The sequence below is a fragment of the Onychostoma macrolepis genome, chromosome 11 (genome assembly GCF_012432095.1).
Source record: "Onychostoma macrolepis isolate SWU-2019 chromosome 11, ASM1243209v1, whole genome shotgun sequence".
Classification (NCBI taxonomy): Eukaryota; Metazoa; Chordata; class Actinopteri; order Cypriniformes; family Cyprinidae; genus Onychostoma; species Onychostoma macrolepis.
The window spans coordinates 4,017,920-4,041,137 of record NC_081165.1 but is presented as its reverse complement, the minus strand read 5'-3'; the positions used below and the strand labels follow the sequence as shown (position 1 = coordinate 4,041,137).

The window sequence follows — 23,218 nt, the reverse complement described above, 5'->3', positions numbered from 1 at the left end:
TCAAAAAAGACGCCAAGTGTGAACATGACCTGAGGCTGCTGTTTTGTTTGTTTGTTTTTTTGCGTGAGGCTGCTGTTGCAATAGCTATGAAGATTGTAAGTTACGTTATGGCTACATTAGTTTCTACCCTTTGCAAAATGCTCCTCAGTCTCGACCTTAACATTTGTCTCACATATTGGTAAGCTATTACTCTGACATGAAGTCGATTTGAGAAATGTTCGACCTACAAGTAAAGCATACTGTTTAATGTACAGTAATATTACTATCACTCAGCTCAAGTGGAGGCAGCGCTAAGCCATAGCTAAGTGTCCGTCTGTTACAGCCTGTTTCAAGACGGAGAAACACCTCGCGTTTAGCCCGTCAGCTTCAAACATTAGAGTGCTGAAATGAAGATTACAGTGGTTTATTCGCCCTGACTAAGTGCATGTAACATCTTAACAACAGTCCTTGTTGATTGTAGACCATAGTTGTCGCTCAAACGTCTTTTAATCATATAAAGGTGTGTATCCTTGAATGGAGCACTGAAAAAAATGCTTTCCTAGAGTTTTTGTCTTGTTTCTAGTCCAAATATCTAAAAATTCTTAAATCAAGAAGCATTTTCTAGACAAGTAAAAATTATTCAGAAAAAACAAAAAGTAAAAATTAAGTTTTTCCTTAAAACAAGCAAAATAATCTGCCAATGGGGTAAGCAAAATCATCTTATTTCAAACCGAAAACAAGATTATTTTGACTTTGATAAAAAAATTTCTTGAACAAAAAAAAATTATTTGATTTAAGAATTATTAGATATTTGGACTGGAAACAAGACAAAAAAAGCATTTTTAGCAGTGTGTATGATGAAAGGAAAAATAAAGTGGCTATAGAGGCTGTTTGGTGTGGTTAAAATAGAAACGAATGCAGAACCACATTGCACTGGCTTCAGTACCATGTTATTGGAAAATAGGTATACTGGACTAAAATTCGGAGTACTACAGTGCCATATCATGACAAATATAATTTTCCTATATTAAAATGATATTTTTACAGTCCCACTTTTTTTTATACTTAAGTAAAATAACGTTTGAACGTTACTATTTTAATGTTCAGTAGGTGTTGATGTAGGAGTATTATGTTTTAAATGCAATCCTTAATACAATTTGTAATGTGAATCTAATTGATAATTTGTCGATCACTACTTAGAAGTAAATACTCAAATGTGTTAAATAAATTTTGTCTTATTCTTTTGTGATATTAATTTTAGAATATGGTAGGCCTATGCTTCATGTTAAATGTTTAAATGTTTAAAATGTCATTAGGGGAAAAAGAAAATAGACATTCATTCATGTCAATGAAGATGTCTATATTGTGTGTGTGTGTGTGTGTATGTATAAAGTGGATGTTTTTAGTAGGGCATTATTGAAAGCATACGCAACTCGTGTCTTGAAATGATCAATTTATTGCAGACAACAGTAAGGTCAGTGCATGATTTTATTTGATCTACACACACTAATTGGAGGAATCACAAAACATAACTCAATCTCAGTTGACTCCAGCATTAAATATGTGATTGACATGATCTAAAGAACAAATGTTTACTACACATATTCTTTACATCGCAATAGACAAACTGAATACTCACTTGACATGTCACTTGTCACCTTTAAAGCCTCATTTCATTTACATTTCTCACTAAAACTGATTAATAACGCAAAGATGTAACTGACCTGGAGAAGAAAAAATTATCTTAATACTCCTCTCCCTCCTCTTCTCCTTCTCCCTCGACTGAATCTACACCCACCTCCTCATAATCTTTCTCCAGGGCTGCCATGTCTTCTCTAGCCTCAGAGAACTCTCCCTCCTCCATACCCTCACCTACGTACCAGTGCACAAAGGCACGCTTAGCGTACATCAGGTCGAACTTATGATCAAGCCTGGCCCAAGCCTCTGCAATAGCAGTGGTGTTGCTTAGCATGCACACAGCTCGCTGCACCTTAGCCAAATCACCTCCAGGTACAACGGTAGGGGGCTGGTAGTTGATACCGACCTTGAAACCAGTTGGACACCAGTCCACAAACTGGATGGAGCGCTTGGTCTTTATGGTGGCGATAGCAGCATTTACATCTTTAGGTACAACATCACCACGGTACAACAGACAGCAAGCCATGTACTTGCCGTGACGTGGGTCACATTTGACCATCTGATTAGACGGCTCAAAGCAAGCATTCGTGATCTCGGCCACTGAGAGCTGCTCATGGTAAGCTTTCTCAGCAGAGATCACAGGAGCATAAGTTGCTAAAGGAAAGTGGATACGTGGATACGGCACCAAGTTGGTCTGAAACTCAGTTAAGTCAACATTCAGGGCGCCGTCAAACCGTAGGGAGGCAGTGATGGAGGACACAATCTGACTGATCAGCCTGTTAAGGTTGGTGTAAGTGGGACGCTCGATATCAAGGTTTCTACGGCAGATGTCATAGATGGCTTCATTGTCGACCATGAAAGCACAGTCTGAGTGCTCTAGGGTGGTGTGGGTGGTAAGAATGGAGTTGTAGGGCTCCACCACAGCAGTGGACACCTGTGGAGCTGGGTAGATGGAGAACTCAAGCTTGGACTTCTTTCCATAATCAACAGAAAGGCGCTCCATCAGTAAAGAGGTGAAACCAGAACCAGTTCCTCCTCCAAAGCTGTGAAACACCAAGAAGCCCTGAAGTCCAGTGCACTGGTCAGCCTGTGAAGAAAGGGAATGGAGAGAAACGGTTATCAAGTCTATCCTTAATTAAACCGTAAACAAATGTTGAATGAAAACAGGCTGACTGCGATTACAAGGATGCCTTACCAGTTTGCGAATCCTGTCAAGAACCAGATCAATGATCTCTTTGCCAATAGTGTAATGGCCACGAGCGTAGTTGTTAGCAGCATCCTCCTTTCCGGTGATCAGCTGCTCAGGGTGGAAAAGCTGACGGTAAGTTCCGCTGCGAACCTCATCTGAACCACAAAAAAAGAGTGTGGAGAGATTGAGAGCTGTGAAGCTCGTGAACTAACCATAAGAGACTGATAATCAGGCAATTACTAACCAATCACAGTGGGCTCCAGATCTACAAACACTGCCCTGGGAACATGCTTGCCAGCTCCTGTCTCACTGAAAAAAGTGTTGAAGGAGTCATCCCCTCCACCGATAGTCTTATCACTGGGCATCTGTCCATCCGGCTGAATCCCATGCTCAAGACAGTAAAGTTCCCAGCAGGCGTTGCCAATCTGGACACCGGCTTGACCCACATGAATAGAAATACACTCACGCTGTTGTGGAAAAGGAAAGGAAATGACTCTGTCATAAACATTTATCCTGAAATTAATGCTTTCTTATTTATCCTGAATTAGAATAATTACCAGTAATGAGACAATTTTATAATGAAATATTTGATTACACAATCATTCAATTCAAATTCATATTCATTTTCTAACAAAACATGTTATTAGGTAAACATTTTAAGTTGTGCTGTATAAAAATACCCCAACACCATTTTCAGTTGTGTAATTTTCCAAGCTAGGCAACAATGGCATGCAATGTGAAATGCCAGACGATATAAAATAGCTTGCCCCACATGAATGGAAATACACTCACGCTGCTGTAAAGAAAAGCAACAGTTTTATTATATAATAGTTGCAGCCTTATATCATTTTGATTAACTACGTTACTATAAGATAGAAATGTACATACTTTGCAAATGTGAACTGGGTGTTGCAATACATTTGATATAATAACATGCCATTATGGTACTATTAGGTATAAAACTGAATATATCCAAAGAGGCAAATCAAGTCAAGTCACCTTTATTTATATAGCGCTTTTAACAGTACAGATTGTGTCAAAGCACTTAACAGTATCAAATTGGAGGAAAGAGTGTCAGTAATATATAATGATAAGATTAAACACTCAATTTTCAGTGAAAGGCATTTCATTATTGAATTCAGAGATGTCATTGTCTAGCTCAGTTTAGGTTAAATAGTCCAAATTGAAATTAAGTGTCCCCAACTGAGCAAGCCAGAGGCGACAGCGGCAAGAAACCAAAACTCCCTCTGTGACAGAATGGAGAAAAAAAAAACCTTGGGAGAAACCAGGCTCAGTCGGGGGTCAGTTCTCCTCTGACCAGACGAAACCCGCAGTTCAGTTCCAACCACAGCCATGTCAGATTGTGTAAAGGGCTCATCTGATTCCCGTGGTCTTGTCCCGATGGAGCATTTTAATTTATAATTTAATGTATTTGTTATATTTGTGTTTTATTCATTATTTGAAGTTTTTCATTTATATGATTTATTCATTTGCTATAGAGCCTATATATAGGCAAGAGCAACCACCTTCCTCATCCTCTCTTATTTTAAAACCTCAAGCTCCACCCCTATTTCTTACCTGGCAACATGGGTTTACTTAAAGAACTACAAGCCATTTTACCAAATTGCAGCACTATGTTTCAATCTACAGTCTACAATATAAATTCAAGGCAGAGAACTGTATTTTTATTCTGGGTTTATACATAATCATTTCTTTGCTGATGGGAATAACTGAATGTGTTAAAGCACTGTTACACTCAGAAGTAGGCTACAACATATGTTTCCCGGGTTTAGCTTGTCAGAGTAGATTATTTATTCAGAGTAGTGCATTTAATGAGATTATGACTGTCTGCATATGCTGCAGTGTGCATGCACTGCTATGCCTTTGTTTAAATTTCACAATACAATAAACGATTCAAGCATAGTTCTAAACAAAACCAAACGTCTTTAGTCCAAACATAAATAAATACATGTCCTGGTGAATTAAAATCTCTGTTACTTAATGCAATGGATTTGACCGACAAAAGGTCTAATATGTTTATAACGCAGCCTGTTTGACCACAAATGTGTAGCCTGTTATATATTGTATAATACTGTGGCCTATCGCCGTGTTTAAATAATCATCTTCGCTTCGACGTAAAATTTATTTCGTAAAATTATCTCTCTGTGAACATCTTAACGATTAGGTCGCGCCAACTGAATACCTAGATTGAAAACTGAAAATCACAGAGAAAACATGTACTGAAAAACAGTTCATCAGCATCTAACAGACGAAAAGTGGTCACACATTCCGATACAAAATAGCAGAGAGTTAACCGTATTCACCAGAATATTCAGCAGGAATATATCGTGCAGATGTCGTTTATTTAAGCGATGGCACAGGTGTAGATCCGCAGACTACCCTCTGTAACCTGCCTCATCTATCCAATAATTATAATCTACACAAGATTTAGCATATGCTTTCTTTAAAATACTAAAGCCTAAAATGTAATGCTACAGCTACAGCTACTCACCATTTTCGTATACTTTGGAAGGATCTGGAAACAATATTTTGCTGTACTGCGTTACTGTTGTCGACGGCGAAGAGTCGATGTAGTAACTGCGCGCAATCCTCGAGTCCAAGCGCTTTTATAGCGCGACAAAGCGTCAGGATATGTGACCTACTTCATGAATCTGAACATAGACTACTCATTTCATTGCATCACAACACTTGTTTCATTCAGAAACTTTGATTTATGAATAACCTCTGGGGATAATTTGAAATAATTATTAGGCTGCTTCATAGAAGTCCCAGCTCATTTTATGTAGGCTACACTTTAAAAATGAAATAAAACCGCTATAGCTGAGTCTGTCAGTTCAAGTTCTCTTTCAAAACCAGAAAGATTGATTTTACATCCTACAAACGGTGCTTGTTGAACAGCTTCTTGGTAGTCTGCAGCATTGTGACGTCATCTGCTGCAGCAGACGGGCGGTGGCCCTGATGCTGCGTTCAGCTTGGTCCCCTTATTATGCCCTAGAAATATTGTTTAAAACACATTATGTTTGCATGGATCAGAATGATGAGGCATCTAAAACGCGTCTATTGTTATTTATGTGTATCTATGATATAAATTATTCCCAACTGTGTTCAGTGGGTTTATTGAAATTTACGGTCAAAACCAACACGAATGGCATAATGTTCAAATATCATTTTAAATGATTTTTAGGCTAGAGGTTTGATTCGGTCTAATACAATTGCACGAATGCCACTTTGCATTTAACAAATTTATTGCAACCATAAAATCTTTTTTTCCACAAATTGTGGAAATGATTTAACCTCACTCAGTAAGACTGGCGTGAAATAAAACTGTATTTAGTTTGGAGTGTTTTCAGAAGATGTATTTGGTTGTTCATGAGCTGAGCCACTCCCTCCTGCAGCTTGCTCTGTCGTAGCGACATCTCCATCTTCTCTGCAGTGAGATCAGCACATATCAGCGTCTGCAGCAGCTGGGAAAAACCACAAAATGGTAAGTGAATACTTTAATTTCTCTGTTCATTTTCTGCCTTATAATGTTCATCTTATTCCGCTGTTTTGCGCTTTAATCAGAGGGGTTTGCACAGTTCTTGTAATCTATTGTTAGAAGAGGAGTCAGAGAAGCATGATGAGCTGTCTATTATTCATAAGACAACATTTCTGGCTTGAGAGCCTGAAAAACTACAGCTACAGCTAAAAAGCTAAGTTATATACATTTTTCAAAAAACTGATTTTGCAGTTCTTGAAATATAACGGACATTTGCACATTGCATGCCATTGTTGCCCAGCTTATCTGGATAATTACGTATCTGAAAATGTGCTGATATTATTTTTTTTTATATACAGTTATGAGTTTCATTATACAGCTTAGAAAGTTTTGCCAACAACGTTTTGTTGATAAATGAATATTAATTCGAATTAAATGTGTTGTGTATTCAAATATAGGCGATCATTATAAAATTACATTTTATAAAGCTTCATTGTGTCTCATTACTGGTAATTATTCTAATTCAGGATAAATAAGAAAGCATTAATTTCAGGATAAATGTTTATGACAGAGTCATTTCCTTTCCTTTTCCACAACAGCGTGAGTGTATTTCTATTCATGTGGGTCAAGCCGGTGTCCAGATTGGCAACGCCTGCTGGGAACTTTACTGTCTTGAGCATGGGATTCAGCCGGATGGACAGATGCCCAGTGATAAGACTATCGGTGGAGGGGATGACTCCTTCAACACTTTTTTCAGTGAGACAGGAGCTGGCAAGCATGTTCCCAGGGCAGTGTTTGTAGATCTGGAGCCCACTGTGATTGGTTAGTAATTGCCTGATTATCAGTCTCTTATGGTTAGTTCACGAGCTTCACAGCTCTCAATCTCTCCACACTCTTTTTTTGTGGTTCAGATGAGGTTCGCAGCGGAACTTACCGTCAGCTTTTCCACCCTGAGCAGCTGATCACCGGAAAGGAGGATGCTGCTAACAACTACGCCGTGGCCATTACACTATTGGCAAAGAGATCATTGATCTGGTTCTTGACAGGATTCGCAAACTGGTAAGGCATCCTTGTAATCGCAGTCAGCCTGTTTTCATTCAACATTTGTTTACGGTTTAATTAAGGATAGACTTGATAACCGTTTCTCTCCATTCCCTTTCTTCACAGGCTGACCAGTGCACTGGACTTCAGGGCTTCTTGGTGTTTCACAGCTTTGGAGGAGGAACTGGTTCTGGTTTCACCTCTTTACTGATGGAGCGCCTTTCTGTTGATTATGGAAAGAAGTCCAAGCTTGAGTTCTCCATCTACCCAGCTCCACAGGTGTCCACTGCTGTGGTGGAGCCCTACAACTCCATTCTTACCACCCACACCACCCTAGAGCACTCAGACTGTGCTTTCATGGTCGACAATGAAGCCATCTATGACATCTGCCGTAGAAACCTTGATATCGAGCGTCCCACTTACACCAACCTTAACAGGTTGATAGGTCAGATTGTGTCCTCCATCACTGCCTCCCTACGGTTTGACGGCGCCCTGAATGTTGACTTAACTGAGTTTCAGACCAACTTGGTGCCGTATCCACGTATCCACTTTCCTTTAGCAACTTATGCTCCTGTGATCTCTGCTGAGAAAGCTTACCATGAGCAGCTCTCAGTGGCCGAGATCACGAATGCTTGCTTTGAGCCGTCTAATCAGATGGTCAAATGTGACCCACGTCACGGCAAGTACATGGCTTGCTGTCTGTTGTACCGTGGTGATGTTGTACCTAAAGATGTAAATGCTGCTATCGCCACCATAAAGACCAAGCGCTCCATCCAGTTTGTGGACTGGTGTCCAACTGGTTTCAAGGTCGGTATCAACTACCAGCCCCCTACCGTTGTACCTGGAGGTGATTTGGCTAAGGTGCAGCGAGCTGTGTGCATGCTAAGCAACACCACTGCTATTGCAGAGGCTTGGGCCAGGCTTGATCATAAGTTCGACCTGATGTACGCTAAGCGTGCCTTTGTGCACTGGTACGTAGGTGAGGGTATGGAGGAGGGAGAGTTCTCTGAGGCTAGAGAAGACATGGCAGCCCTGGAGAAAGATTATGAGGAGGTGGGTGTAGATTCAGTCGAGGGAGAAGGAGAAGAGGAGGGAGAGGAGTATTAGATTTCCTTCATTGTCATGCCTTCTAGAGAATGAAAATGAATTGCAGGTAGGCTTTAGACCCAATAATTTCACAAGCTTAAAAAATGGCAACTGACATAATGGTCTACCTACTTGGTGTTAGCTTGAATGTGTGTAATTTGCTGACAAATATTACAACGAAAGCTAATTGTGGTTGTTCTGTGTGTATGTTTTGGTTTTAAGAACTCAATAAAAACCTTAAAATGAACATTCATGTGCTTTTGATCCCTTTTTGAATAAATTTAAGGGGACATCAACAATAAACTCACCTTTCGTTTTACATTTTTAGGGGTCATGAGAAATCAGTTTTTCCTTTATCTTTGGAAATAAAACAGTTTGATTTACTGTGTACAAAAACTTACTTTCAAAACGTCCTCCTGTTTTTCACTTGGTTTTAACTAATGACAAGAGTAACATTTGGGAAAGTCTGCATGTCAAGCTTTTGTGAATGACACGTTTCCGTTTCCAAATCAAATAATGCAGAAGTTTTTAAAAATCTTTTTAAAAGCACATTTTTCGCCAAAAATATGCTAATTGTGTGAAGTCTCCTAAAACTTTATATAACTATTATTAATACTAATGAATGAATTGGAAATGATTTGTAATTTTAGGTATATTTATGCTACTCAAGGTATTATAATGACTAGAAGGGATAGTTTGAAATGTTTTGCTTTTTCATAAAAAAAAATAAATAAATAAAAATAAATCTTTTTAGTAAAGTGCAAGTATGTGTATTGATTGATTGATTTATGTGGTACTGATGTAAAAGCACATCACAGACAAATCTGACATTCTGTTACATTTGAAATATTAGAATATCATAAACATTCCTAATCTTCACATAATTAACTTAAAGTTAACTTAAAGTGTCTCACAGATTTTACTTTGAAACTCCAATTAAATGTATCAAGTAGTGACAATTATTAAAACTATGTAGAGACAATAAAAGAGATATTTAAAAATTCCCATCTTTTTGGCAAGACTAATTGCCTACGAATCAATTATCATAATTGTTATATATACAGAATCCTTTTTATGGATTTTATTTTATGGATGCCAAGTATTTCTTTAGAAAATATTTCATGCTTGACTTTAGACTACTGTTTCAGTGATGATGACTATTCACTGAGCAAAGGAAAAAAATGGAAGCTACATAGTACATAAATTATTGTAGCACCGTATGTGCTTCGTATGTGCAAAATAATTATTCATATTCTAAATTTTTTGTAGAAAACATTTTGATTAACAAGCATTATAAAATGTTATCTCACATGTCAAATTCTCAAATTTAATGAATTAGAATAATGCACTCGGAACAAAAATGTATATTTAGAGATACAACAGTTTGTCACTACTAGGGCACTACACTCAAAGGGCCATCTTTGTACCTTATTTACTCCTAAAATGTATCACCTTAAGGGCACAAATAGCTAATTCATGGTATATATACATAAAATTAAATCATATACTTAAATATTGGGGGTGTAATGGTACACAGATGTATGTACCTCGGTTCGGGGGTCAAGGTTCGATGCGATTTCGGTACAACAAGAAAAAAAATAACAAATCTACTATGCTAGGTTTCTTTTCATTTATTTTCAACAGACAGTTGTACAAATTACAATTTTTTCCATCTAGATGTGAAAATACTAAATATTATATTAAATTATAATGTTTTATTATATATATATATATAATCTGTAGTACATATATACATACAAGGAATAAATACTTGAAATATATTTGATTTAGTTTACAGATAAAGAAGGGGAAAAAACAGTGCGGCATGTAACATAGCCTATATGCTGAGTTTCATTTCATTTTTGTGACACGCTAAATTTGTTCACAGAAAGAAAACTCAGATGGCAGAAAGCATCATCCTGTTTGTTTTCTTTATTTTACAAAAGCACAATGTTTTGTTTTCATTGTGAGTGTACACAAATAAAAGTAGACCTTTTACAGTGATGCATTATTAATAAGACAATAAATGAGTGTTATAAGTTGATTCTGCTGGTATAAGGAAACAGTTGAAGTTTCCGACGCGCACACACACACACACACAAACAAAACACATCAGTTCCAGCATTGCTAACTTGACAGCACAGTTGGTACTTTATCAAAATAAAATACAGCGAAACAAACATTAGCGCGCCCGCCTCTGTGTCACCATTGGAACGCGACTGAAGTACAAAGCCTATAATTTACATAATAAATAATAGTTTTGCATTCAGATACATCGCAAATATGGAAATATTATGGAATATTTGGATTTGTGCCGAATAAGAGAGGTAGGATACACAAGCACAAAGCTCCATTTTGCAAACAGTTGAGTGCGTAAGCCTTTAAAGTATACTCCTTTGTGTCACTGTCTAGTGTCTAGGGGGCTTTGTTTTCAAGTGTGCAACTCATCATGGCATTCACTGTTCTTCTGCTGGCGGTTATCAAACAGCGTTGCAGTACTGCGGGCGCCCCCTTCTGGATTGAGGGTGAATTGCCTGTATTCGTTGTAAGGCCTCATGCACCGAACCGAGATGTCCGTACTGTTGGCGGTTCAGTACGAATACATGTATCGTTACACCCCTATTAAATATGATACAAGTCACTGTCTTAATGAGTCACTGAACTATTTATTAATGATTGAGTTATTCAAAAAGATAGATGTTTGCACAAATAATATTTAAAGCACCAGAAAATAACAAAGAGCAACATTTCAAACCAGTCTTTCTTAAACATTTTTTATGACCGGTTAGGTTCATTTATTCTTTATTATAGTCTGTTTTTCTGTCCTGCACTTCAGCCCAATTTGGGCCCAGTCTAGCCCAGTGGTAAGTCTGGATGTTATGGCAAGTCCTGGGATCAGTGGATGTTTAGGAGATTCATTTTAGTTCTTTTGCATTTAATTTAACTTCCACCATAAATGGTCATATTTACAATGCTTCATTCAGTCCCGTTAATATTATAAATCAAATAATTGCACACAAAGCTGTTGATGATCAGTGTTTTGTAGCAAGAATTCACATATCAAATTTGAAAGTGTCAGAGTAGTGCCCAGGTTGGGCTTGGGAGGGAGAGACTTTAGGGATGGATGAATGATAGATACATAAAGGAAGATGAGATCAGGGGCTCTGGAGACTAGGAATGGGCTGGGCTGGGTGGAGCTTAGATCAACTGACCAGCTTCATGTATAAAAGCCACAGTCTCACATCCTGTTGTGACTCAGCTTTGGTCAAAACTACTAGAGACAAAAAGACCAGACGAAGAGGAAGATACAACTAGGCATATCTTTAAATAAAAGGTTTAAACAACAATTAGAAGTAAACCATGAGTCACTCTACATTTCGTACCTCTTATCACCGCACTTTCGGGACGCCTGTCTATAGCCCTGTGTCCAGTCGCATAGGGGGCCGCTACATCTCCTCCTCTGTTCCCACTCGCTCTGTGGACTTCAGGAGCCGCTCCAGTGCTCCGGCCCCCCGTCTCTCTTATGATAAAGTGGACTTCTCACTGGCCGAGGCCGTCAACCAGGAGTTCCTTGCCACACGCAGCAATGAGAAAAGAGAACTACAGGAACTCAATGACCGCTTTGCCAGCTTCATAGAGAAGGTCCGGTATTTAGAGCAGCAGAACTCAAAGCTGGTTCTAGAGCTGGGTCAGTATAAGGACCAGCAGCAAGGGTCATCGGGCCGCATCAATGAGCTGTGCCAGCAGGAGATGAGAGAGATGCGCAGACAGCTGGATCTGATGGGCAAAGACCGAGACCAGATGCAAGTGGAGAGAGACAACCTGGCCGAAGATGTGGCCCTGCTCAAGCAGAGGTGCGTGTGCTGACCAGTGCATACTTGTATGGGAGAGATTACAGATAACAAATCCTTTAAATATATAGAGAAGAGAGAAAAACTTTCACTTTTAGATTATATGCACTGTTTACTTTTTTAGAAATTTTCTGACCTTTAAAATGTTTGACACAGGCCAGTGTATTAGTGGATTGTTCACCCAAAAATAACATGTTCCTCATTTACTTATCTTCATGTCATTCCAAACCTTTGTTCTTTGTAATTATATCTATGCGTGGACATTGACTTTTATTGCATTGACAAAAAAAGTTTAAAAATTCTTCAAAAGTGTGCACTGCTGAGAAAAGACAGTCATGCAGGTTTGGAGTATAAACACAAGGGTGAGTAAATAACGAGATAATTTTTTACTGTTAAAAGTGAAAATTCTAATGGTTTTACACTAAGTTAAATGTGCCAAAGTTAGAAATGTCTTTGGACCCCATTTCTAATGATGTTATAGGCATAACAATACATGTTGTATCTCATGATTCTGAAAGATTAAGCTTTTGTTTAATTGTCATAATTACAATATTCTTTTTTTTTTTTCATTCATTTGGTTACACTGGCAATATGGATATAGAACTGAACTGAATATAGCCTACGCTATTTTAAGTTTGTTCAGGATGGAGAAAATATGTTTATTTTGATACAGAGGACAAAAGAAAAGAGCATTGCATTAAGATTTGATCTTTACAAATAACAGTAGGCTATGTCTGCATAATGATGTTCATGTTATATGGGCGTGGCTGGCAGCGAATGAAATTAACAGAGACAAAGACACTGCAGCAGGGACCCTCCCATCATCATCATCATCATCATCATGTCTAACGCTGTTAGGCTGTGTCTAATGGATGAAGCATTTACAACTAATGCTCCATATTTACACACACAGCCTAATGTAGGCCTATTCAGTCTTTATGATGAAAGACATCAGTCTACTGTGCGTGTACTTTGAAAGTAGGCTACTCATTAAACGACTTTAACCGACACTCCTGGAACTTTATTAAAATTCTGCTTTACGCCCATTTCACACCCTACACGAAATCGGTGCATGCGCAAATCTGCAGCAACTAAGGAGGGCGGGTCTGCGTGCGTCTCGCTGACAGACAGAGCTGCGCCTCAGGGCTGAAATAAAACCGTTTCCAAGCAGGGGCGTTTTCTCCGACTAGAAGAGAAAGTAAAACGACTAGGCTAGCTATTTCAAAATATGAGATCAAACAGTGTGTGTAAAGCATTTATTTTTATAGGGCAACGTTCCCTTAAAACATTAATTTATAAATCATAGACATTAATAGACAAATTATATGATAGATCAGTGATTCCCAAACGGGGGTAAACATACCCCATACAGAGGGTATAAGCAGGTCCCGGGGAGGGGTACACGAAAATGGGAAATTAACTGAGGCGTTAATTGGGTGTAAAATTCTACTAATAGACGTAATGATAAAAAATGTAAAAAAAAAAAATTGTGTTTCTGCCACGGAATAAAGGATAATTTAGGATAAAAGGTAATTGAGACTTTTTGCCTTTTCTTCTAGTAACTGCAAGTTTATATCGCGCAGTTCTGCAAGTAGGGCTCGCTGCAGTCCACAAAATCCAGGGGCGTGGTTGGATCCACATCTAGGGGGTGGAGATGGGGTGGGTTTAGGGATCAGGGCAGGGGTGGAGATGGGTAGGTTTAGGCATATGTAAGGTGGGAGGAGTTGCTCCAACAGCCACAACAGAACAGATGCGCGTCTCTGAGTAACACACTTTTTTTTCTGAATGTAAACGACACACCATCCTTACTAACTCGGTCACATGAATAAAAACATTTCAAGTAAATAGGCTGAATTGATTCAGTGACTTTCATATATATATATATAGGCCTATATACAAACCCGATTCCAAAAAAGTTGGGACACTGTACAAATTGTGAATAAAAAAGGAATGCAATAATTTACAAATCTCATAAACTTATATTTTATTCACAATAGAATATAGATAACATATCAAATGTTGAAAGTGAGACATTTTGAAATGTCATGCCAAATATTGACTCATTTTGGATTTCATAAAAGCTACACATTCCAAAAAAGTTGGGACAGGTAGCAATAAGAGGCCGGAAAAGTTAAATGTACATATAAGGAACAGCTGGAGGACCAATTTGCAACTTATTAGGTCAATTGGCAACATGATTGGGTATAAAAAGAGCCTCTCAGAGTGGCAGTGTCTCTCAGAAGTCAAGATGGGAAGAGGATCACCAATTCCCCCAATGCTGCGGCGAAAAATAGTGGAGCAATATCAGAAAGGAGTTTCTCAGAGAAAAATTGCAAAGAGTTTGAAGTTATCATCATCTACAGTGCATAATATCATCCAAAGATTCAGAGAATCTGGAACAATCTCTGTGCGTAAGGGTCAAGACCGGAAAACCATACTGGATGCCCGTGATCTTCGAGCCCTTAGACGGCACTGCATCACATACAGGAATGCTACTGTAATGGAAATCACAACATGGGCTCAGGAATACTTCCAGAAAACATTGTCGGTGAAAACAATCCACCGTGCCATTTGCCGTTGCCGGCTAAAACTCTATAGGTCAAAAAAGAAGCCATATCTAAACATGATCCAGAAGCGCAGGCGTTATCTCTGGGCCAAGACTCATTTAAAATGGACTGTGGCAAAGTGGAAAACTGTTCTGTGGTCAGACGAATCAAAATTTGAAGTTCTTTTTGGAAAACTGGGACGCCATGTCATCCGGACTAAAGAGGACAAGGACAACCCAAGTTGTTATCAGCGCTCAGTTCAGAAGCCTGCATCTCTGATGGTATGGGGTTGCATGAGTGCGTGTGGCATGGGCAGCTTACACATCTGGAAAGGCACCATCAATGTTGAAAGGTATATCCAAGTTCTAGAACAACATATGCTCCCATCGAGATGTTGTCTCTTTCAGGGAAGACCTTGCATTTTCCAACATGACAATGCCAGACCACATACTGCATCAATTACAACATCATGGCTGCGTAGAAGGATCCGGGTACTGAAATGGCCAGCCTGCAGTCCAGATCTTTCACCCATAGAAAACATTTGGCGCATCATAAAGAGGAAGATGCGACAAAGAAGACCTAAGACAGTTGAGCAACTAGAAGCCTGTGTTAGACAAGAATGGGACAACATTCCTATTCCTAAACTTGAGCAACTTGTCTCCTCAGTCCCCAGACGTTTGCAGACTGTTATAAAAAGAAGAGGGGATGCCACACAGTGGTAAACATGGCCTTGTCCCAACTTTTTTGAGATGTGTTGATGCCATGAAATTTAAAATCTACTTATTTTTCCCTTAAAATGATACATTTTCTCAGTTTAAACATTTGATATGTCATCTATGTTGTATTCTGAATAAAATATTGAAATTTGAAACTTCCACATCATTGCATTCTGTTTTTATTCACAATTTGTACAGTGTCCCAACTTTTTTGGAATCGGGTTTGTATATATATATTTGATATTAATGTTTTAAATGTAACATTGAGTAGCTACTGTATAAATATGAAATGATTTAATGATTTTTTTAGATAGATGGATAGATATTTAAATCATTTCATATTTATATACTCAAAATGTTACATTTAAAACAGTAATCTCATAACTTTATTTATGCTGTTGCAGTGTCTATTCAATGCCTCTGAGCTGCATTAAAGTGTGGGTGTCACTTCAGATGCAGTTTCTGCTACTTCTACAGTGCAAAGATGGATTTTTTTGATACTGATTTTATTGGTAACAGCCCTATGGCGACTTACTATTTGAACTTAATTTATTGATTCAATGTATGGATGTGACATAAGAGGAAAAAACTCTCAAAACACCTCATTCATAAATCCCTGGAATACAGACAGTATATACGACTATATATTCATAGTGGACATTGGGGGTCACAAAGACAAGGTTGCAGCCAAGGACACCCCAGGACGATGTCGGCCCTCCAGAACCAGGACTGAGATGGTGTCAGGGTAGGAGTAAACTGATGGTTAAATGTTGTGAGTTATGATTCACTTTACAAGTGGTTTGCCCACTACTGAGCATGGTGGAACAGATGGAACTTTCCGGAAGACAAGGAGGTCTCAAAGGACAGTCTGCCAGCTACAAACAAACAGAGTCTACTTTGAAAGATTTTGAGAGGAGTCCACTTGCATAGGATCCTCTTCCGGTTCTGGAGGGCAAGGTGTGTGGCTGGGTGGCAAAGAAGGTGATGATACATGACGCAACTTTTTGCTGAGTGATGTTGCTTGGGCACTTTCCCATTGAGAATGGGCAACAAATTTCTATCTGGAGACTTTAGATAGGTCATGGGCCCTGTGTCTCACCTGGCATCATTGCCCAGCAACATTAGTTATTTTAGTCAATATTGATTGGTTCTAATTTTAGTTGACAAATCTTTTTATATATTAATTTAAACATTTAGCCTATCAGTATTTGATTTGGAAAAAAATGTGAGCACTGTCCTTAAAAATCTAAACTCCTATATAACATTAATAAGTAGGCCTATACTATTGTATTAAAATGTTCAGCTTTAGCTTACGCATCTTAAAGCAGTGCAATCATCCACATTACTGACTATGAATAGAATATTAAACAATCATATACTTTCTAGATTTTTCTTCTTATAAACTATAATATGTGCATTGTTCATATTCTGCAGTGTTATTTTTTTACTCATTGTTTCATCAACAGTATAGGCCTATGTTTTAATGAATCACTGTAATTATGTCCAGAAGGTTAATTCTGTGTCACAAGCTTCAGTACTCAGAGACAACAACAACAAGACACAGATAATAAAAAATAAGATATGAATAAAATACACATAAATAAATTGAAAAATAAAATAAATTGTGTACAAGTGTGCTATAGATAAAATAGAATAGAATAAGATGATAACTCCATGTTTTTGATGCCTGTTTTTAGCTGAACCTTAAGAATGATCATACATTGATATTGTTAACGTATGAAAACATATCTATTTCTGCTTTAGTCTGGATTTAGTCTTTTTTCTTTATTATGATACGGACAAAGCAGAAGTACTGTAGGACTCACTCTACATGTTTGGCTTATGCTTTGAATAGATTATTAAATTTACAATAAGAACATTTCACCCAACTGGTACTAATGTAATCTCAGATGCTTTTAAGCAAATCAGCTAATCGCTCCTCTGACTCTCTGCCAGATAAGATTTTATAACAACCTTCGCTTCAGACATACAGTCTTTAAAGGCCCTCTCTCACTCGTCCCAGTATCAAATAAAAGATGGATTACATGATTCTAACAGCACACTAATGTATAATTCAATTTTCTGTTACTCTGGGAAAAGGTATTAAACCTTGTTTTTTTTATTGAAGTGGATTTTTATTTTCTCTTATGTGCAGGTTAAATGAGGAGATGCAGAAAAGACAGGAAGCTGAGAATAATTTGACTCTCTTTCGTAAGGTAATGTGATAATATGGAAAGTATTTTACAACATATTGCATATTTTCATAATGCTGTCTCTGAGGTTCATTATTTTTGTCATACAGTAACAATAAGAAGTCTACTTGCCTGTCACAGTCTCAAGGTCTTTGTGTTTAACTTGTGCTTAATTTAAAAAAAAAAAACTGAGTTAAGGACAAAGTGCTAAAAAGCTAATTGTTTCTGGGTTCTACAGCACTCTATGCACAAGTGTGAGCACAAACAATAGCTGAATGCAGTTCACCGAACGGTCATTAAAAACAAGGGTTTCTAATTCTCACCTACAGTATCTTCAATAATTAAAGATGATAAATTGATCAAATCAGATTCCACATTCAAGTCCATTAAGCTTGCATTTTAACCCCTTAACACGCCGAAAATTACATACCCAAAATGAACTGAGTTTTGAAAGCAAAATAAAGAGGACATTGGTAGCCATTTTTCTTCTTCTTTTGTTCTTTATATAAAGATTCAAGGATTTAAAGAATTAAGACTCCAGTATCAATGTTTGAGTGAAGACAGAGCATAGCTCCGTGTCTTTTATTCTGGATTCCACTCCGATTCTGTTTCCTAAGAATCCATTCAAGCCAAATTTTCTTGATTCTTAAAAAATATATATCAGTCAAATAAAAAAATTCTGTGATCAATCATTTGGCATATCATTATGGAGTTGATTTCCGAGTTCCCCAGAGGGCGCTCTTCACTAAAAACGATGAATGTGCTCATTTTGGGATTGACTACCATCCTTACTTTCACAAATTTTCAAAGTGAATTGAAATACATGTAAATCTTTTAAAATCTCTATTTTTTTCTTCTTCTTACATTATTTTCACCCTTATTATTACTTAGTCAGCTAAAGATCTTACACAAAAATGCAATGTTTAAATTTTTTAAGTATGTAAAAAAAAAAAAAAAAGTAATAATCTGAATGTGTTTGTACTTGAAGGATGTGGATGATGCTACACTTGCTCGTCTGGAACTGGAGAGAAAGATTGAGTCTCTGATGGATGAGATTGAGTTCCTCAAGAAGATGCATGATGAGGTGAGACACCAATATTTAATTAAGAAATAATGAATTCGGTGAATGTGAAACTCTAATTCCTGTCTATGCTGAAAATACATGGTGTAGAAACCATTTTGAACTGCTCAATAGCTGAATTGTTACGATGAACATGTACGTTTATAAGGATAGCATCTAAAATACATGTTGGTGTATTACCTCAAAGAAGCTAGTATTTGTGGGGGGAAAGTATTTAACAGGCTTTAGGCCATCAGTAAACACAACTACAAGTCAACTATACTCAATAGTGTAGGATAGGATAGATAGGACTCAATATAGGGTAGTACTTACAAGTCGTTTGAAATCTATGAGCTTTGTTCATCTGCTAAAGACAAAAGAAGATATTTTGAAGAATGTGGGCGACCAAGCAACTTCTGGTCCCCAATGACTTCCGTAGTATTTTTTCCCATACACTGTCAAAATATCTTCTTTCATGTTTAACAGAAGAAACAAAATTTACAAATTTTCTCAAAAAAAATTTGTCAGTTGATTACAGTGGGCATGTTCAGTTTCTGATCTGTACTGTGTTTAAGAAATAAGAGGAATACATTTAAAATGGCTTTTATGAAAATAAATATTTGACATAAAATCTTGCAAGGATTTAATGAGAAAGCTTTATCCTTACAAAATTTTTGTTGTTGTTAACCTTTCCATTTCAACCCTGCCCTTTTAACCTCATTATCTGTATGCTGTTTTCAACAAAAAACAAAAACACGCACGCATTCCAAATAATTGTGTATTTTCGATGTGTAGGAAATTCAGGATGTACAGGTGAGTGCTCAGAGTCAGCAGATGAAGATGGAGGTGATGGAGACGTCCAGCCGGCCTGATCTGACAGGAGCACTTCGAGACATTAGAGCTCAGTATGAGAGCATCGCCACCAAAAACATGCAGGAATCTGAGGAGTGGTACAAGTCCAAGGTGAGTGCCATCATGAGGAGCCACAGTGTGAGTGTGTTACTGATAAAATACTGTAAAACTTACTGATCATCTCTGTGTTTTCTCTGTTAGTTTGCTGACCTGACCGATTCGGCTAAGCGCAATGCTGAGGCCATGAGACAGTCTAAACAAGAGAACAATGACCTGAGGAGGCAAATCCAAGCCCAGAACTGCGATATCGATGCCCTCAAGAGCACTGTACATACATATATAAAATATTTATGCATCTTCTTTTCAAGCTGCCTAAAGCTTTGTGTGTATATATATATATATATAAACAGAAATTGATGCTGGGTTAAATACAACCCAGCACTGGGTAAAATATGAACAAACCCAGCGATTGGGTTGTTTTCAACCAACAGTTGGGTTAAATGTTTACAATGGGTTGTATTTAACCCAGCATTTTTTAGAGTGTACTTATGCTATATTTGAAACCTAAACTGTTTAGTTGTGTCAAATGTGTGTGTATTTCTGTAGTCATTATAGGCTGCTTTATGTAAAACAATATAAATGTATGATATTCCCTTGTTTAGATAGCTAAACGATTGTGTGTTTGTGATGGTAGAACGAGGCTCTGCTGAGGCAGATGAGAGAAATGGAAGAGCAGTTTACAGCAGAGACCGGAAACTATCAAGATGCTGTGTCCCGTCTGGAAGACGAGATACGGCACCTGAAGGAGGAGATGTCACGCCACTTGCGGGAATACCAGGATCTGCTCAACGTTAAGATGGCCCTAGATATTGAGATTGCCACCTACAGGAAGCTTCTGGAGGGAGAGGAAAACCGGTAAGAGTGATGGCATTGAGCCACTTTAACAAGTTTCTGCGTGTAAAGTATTTGTTTTACTCTGGTAACTGATGACCTTCAAACTGCACTTTTCAGAATTGTGATTCCTATCATGAAAATGCCTTCAATGGGTGGACACAGTGGTGGTGAGTCTATCATAACATATAAATGAATACACATATCCCAAAGAATAATTTGTTGCAAATGAAAGTGTTTCTTCTTCTTCTTTAACCCTTAAAATAAAAATAACAATTTCGTTTTTTTTTAGGGCCAGGGTTAGTGATGGAATAGCTGAAGGTTTTAAAGGAACAGTTCACTCAAAATTAAAAAGAGGGTTGTAGAATTGCGCACACAGACCAGCCAAGCAAACTTTTCGGTATTAATGCTTTTAAATATTAACTTTGCTCATACAATGCCATTTGCATTTTGATGTTTGTTAATGAAAATCAACAACCTGATTGGAATAACCTTAATATCTATATCTATATCTGTGAAAGACCCAAGTAAAAGACACATGTACTGCTCTTTCCACACAGACAGTACTACTGTTTTTAGTTTAAAAAAATTTAAAAATAGAATATCCAAAATTTACAACTGAGCTGCCTTGCCATTATATATTATTTTGCAGCATGAATGACTTTATAGCAGCAATGGAATAAGAATTAATTTCTTCCTTGTTTGTATTTTTGTCATGTCAGAATAATCCAATATTATCATATGTCACCCTGGACGACAAAACCAGTCTCGTGTCAATCATCATCATTTGAAAGCTGAAGAAATAATCGGTCCACTGATGCATGGTTTGTTAGGATTGGACATTATTTGGCCGATACACAAATATTTGAAAATCTGGAATCTGAGGAATCTAAATATTGAGAAAATCGCCTTTAAATTTGTCCAAATTAAGTTCTTAGCAATGCATATTACTAATCAAAAATTAAGTTTTGATACATTTATGGTAAGAAATTTACAAAATATATTCGTGGAACATGATCTTTACTTAATATTCTAATGATTTTTGGCATAAAAGAAAAAACAATAATTTTAACCCATACAAAGTATTTTTGGCTATTGCTACAAATATACCCCAGCGACTTAAGACTGATTTTGTGCTCCAGGGTCACATATTTCAATGTATGTGACATCAAATAAACAAGAGCTAATTAAAAAATAATTTAAAACGTAATCAACAGTAGTTCTCACCTAAAACCGGTGAGATTACTTTGGAAGACATGATTCATTACGCTGGAGTTGTACGTTGGATGCACTATTCCTTTGTGTAAATGGTCAAATTTCCTTTTGCTGAAACTGAATCTGTTCCAAAGAAACTGAGTTAACTTTGATTGCTACTGTAGTTGCTCATGATATTAATGACAACAATGGACAGATACAAGGAGTAAACAATTGTTTCCGTCTACTTTCCTTTTACAAAACAATGTGATTATTCACCTGTAACATTTTTTAATTCTGTGTACTACTAAGTCATGAGTTGTTTTATTCAACCTTTGCATCATATTATCTGCTGTGTGATGTCTTTGAACAGATTATGGTCACTTTTCTGATACTGGAGCTGGAAAGAAAGTCGTAATCAAGACTGTGGAGATTCGTGATGGAGAGGTGAGACACTTTGATTCCGGTCTTACTGAAACAATAAATTGGCCAGTGAAAAAACACTATGCACAGTATTCTTAGTGTTTAACATTATATCTTGTTAGATTTTTTTTTTTAAATGTATATTTGTAACTTACTGCATGTTGCATATACTGTATCTGATTGATTCTTTTTTTTAATTGCTCAGGTGGTGAAAGAATCTACAAAGGAGAAGAGCAGAGATGAGAAAAAAGATTCCCATGGTCAAGGAGAATCTGACAAAGATTAGAGCGTGCAGATAAATTAATGCTTGATGAGTTATCAATTGTGTGTTGCAGTTTTAAAGGGACTGTAATGGTCAAATTTAGGCACACATCCTGTTTACGATGATGCTTGTAGTGTAGTGAATAATCAGCAAATATGTGACTCAGTATTGTGTATAATACGGTGCTATTACTATATATGAGCATAACATGACAATGCCTTAACTAATAAATCATGTATGCAGACCTAAATAAAGTCATTAACAAGATGCCCAACAAAAAAAATCACTTACAGACAACAAAAACAATATTTCAGAAGTTCACGTCAATATAATCTTCAAATAAAAGTGAACGGAATCAGAATTTGGCTTCTTGTCCATAATTAAGTGTTTGAGTTTTGCCACAAATCAGAGGGTTTTTAATCTGCTCCTGGGGACCAACAGCTCCATTAACTCATTAGGAGATCATTAGCTTGTTAAAAGAGAGCTCCATGAACGCAACTGAGTGCATCAGATGAGAAAGACAAGCAAAATGTGTGAAAATTCCACAATCTTCGTTACATATTTATGGAGTTAGTAGTAAGTGACAGTAAAAGCACAATTACTTGTAAATATATATTTTTTTCTATATTTACAAGTAATTGTAAATTGTATATAATAAATAAATACATTTAAAAAAATATTTTACATTAAGATTTTTTTTATTTTTTTTGGCATATGAGTTTAAGTATTCTTCAAGTTCATTTGATAAAGCAGACTTTCCAAATACAATTTATGTAAAAATATTGAAAGTACACATACA

General features: G+C 37.1%; 2 protein-coding genes and 1 pseudogene across 2 annotated transcripts; 2 read left to right on the top strand and 1 right to left on the bottom strand.

The window, feature by feature from the left end:
* Positions 1-1,415: 1,415 nt before the first annotated feature.
* On the bottom strand, positions 1,416-5,464 carry LOC131548963 (tubulin alpha-1B chain-like). The gene is made up of 4 exons (XM_058790596.1): positions 5,319-5,464; positions 3,051-3,273; positions 2,813-2,961; positions 1,416-2,704 (listed from the first exon to the last, which is right to left on the bottom strand). Exons 1-4 carry the CDS (start codon positions 5,319-5,321, stop codon positions 1,724-1,726), a joined length of 1,356 nt encoding a protein of 451 aa, XP_058646579.1. The 5' UTR covers positions 5,322-5,464; the 3' UTR covers positions 1,416-1,723.
* Positions 5,465-6,172: 708 nt separating this feature from the next.
* Positions 6,173-8,679, top strand: LOC131548964 (tubulin alpha-1A chain-like; annotated as a pseudogene).
* Positions 8,680-11,692: 3,013 nt separating this feature from the next.
* Positions 11,693-22,878, top strand: prph (peripherin). Its single transcript, XM_058791402.1, has 9 exons — positions 11,693-12,286; positions 17,701-17,761; positions 18,726-18,821; positions 19,593-19,760; positions 19,851-19,976; positions 20,344-20,564; positions 20,661-20,710; positions 22,108-22,181; positions 22,363-22,878. The coding sequence occupies exons 1-9, from the start codon at positions 11,793-11,795 to the stop codon at positions 22,441-22,443; spliced, it is 1,371 nt and encodes a 456-aa protein (XP_058647385.1). The 5' UTR covers positions 11,693-11,792; the 3' UTR covers positions 22,444-22,878.
* Positions 22,879-23,218: the final 340 nt, after the last annotated feature.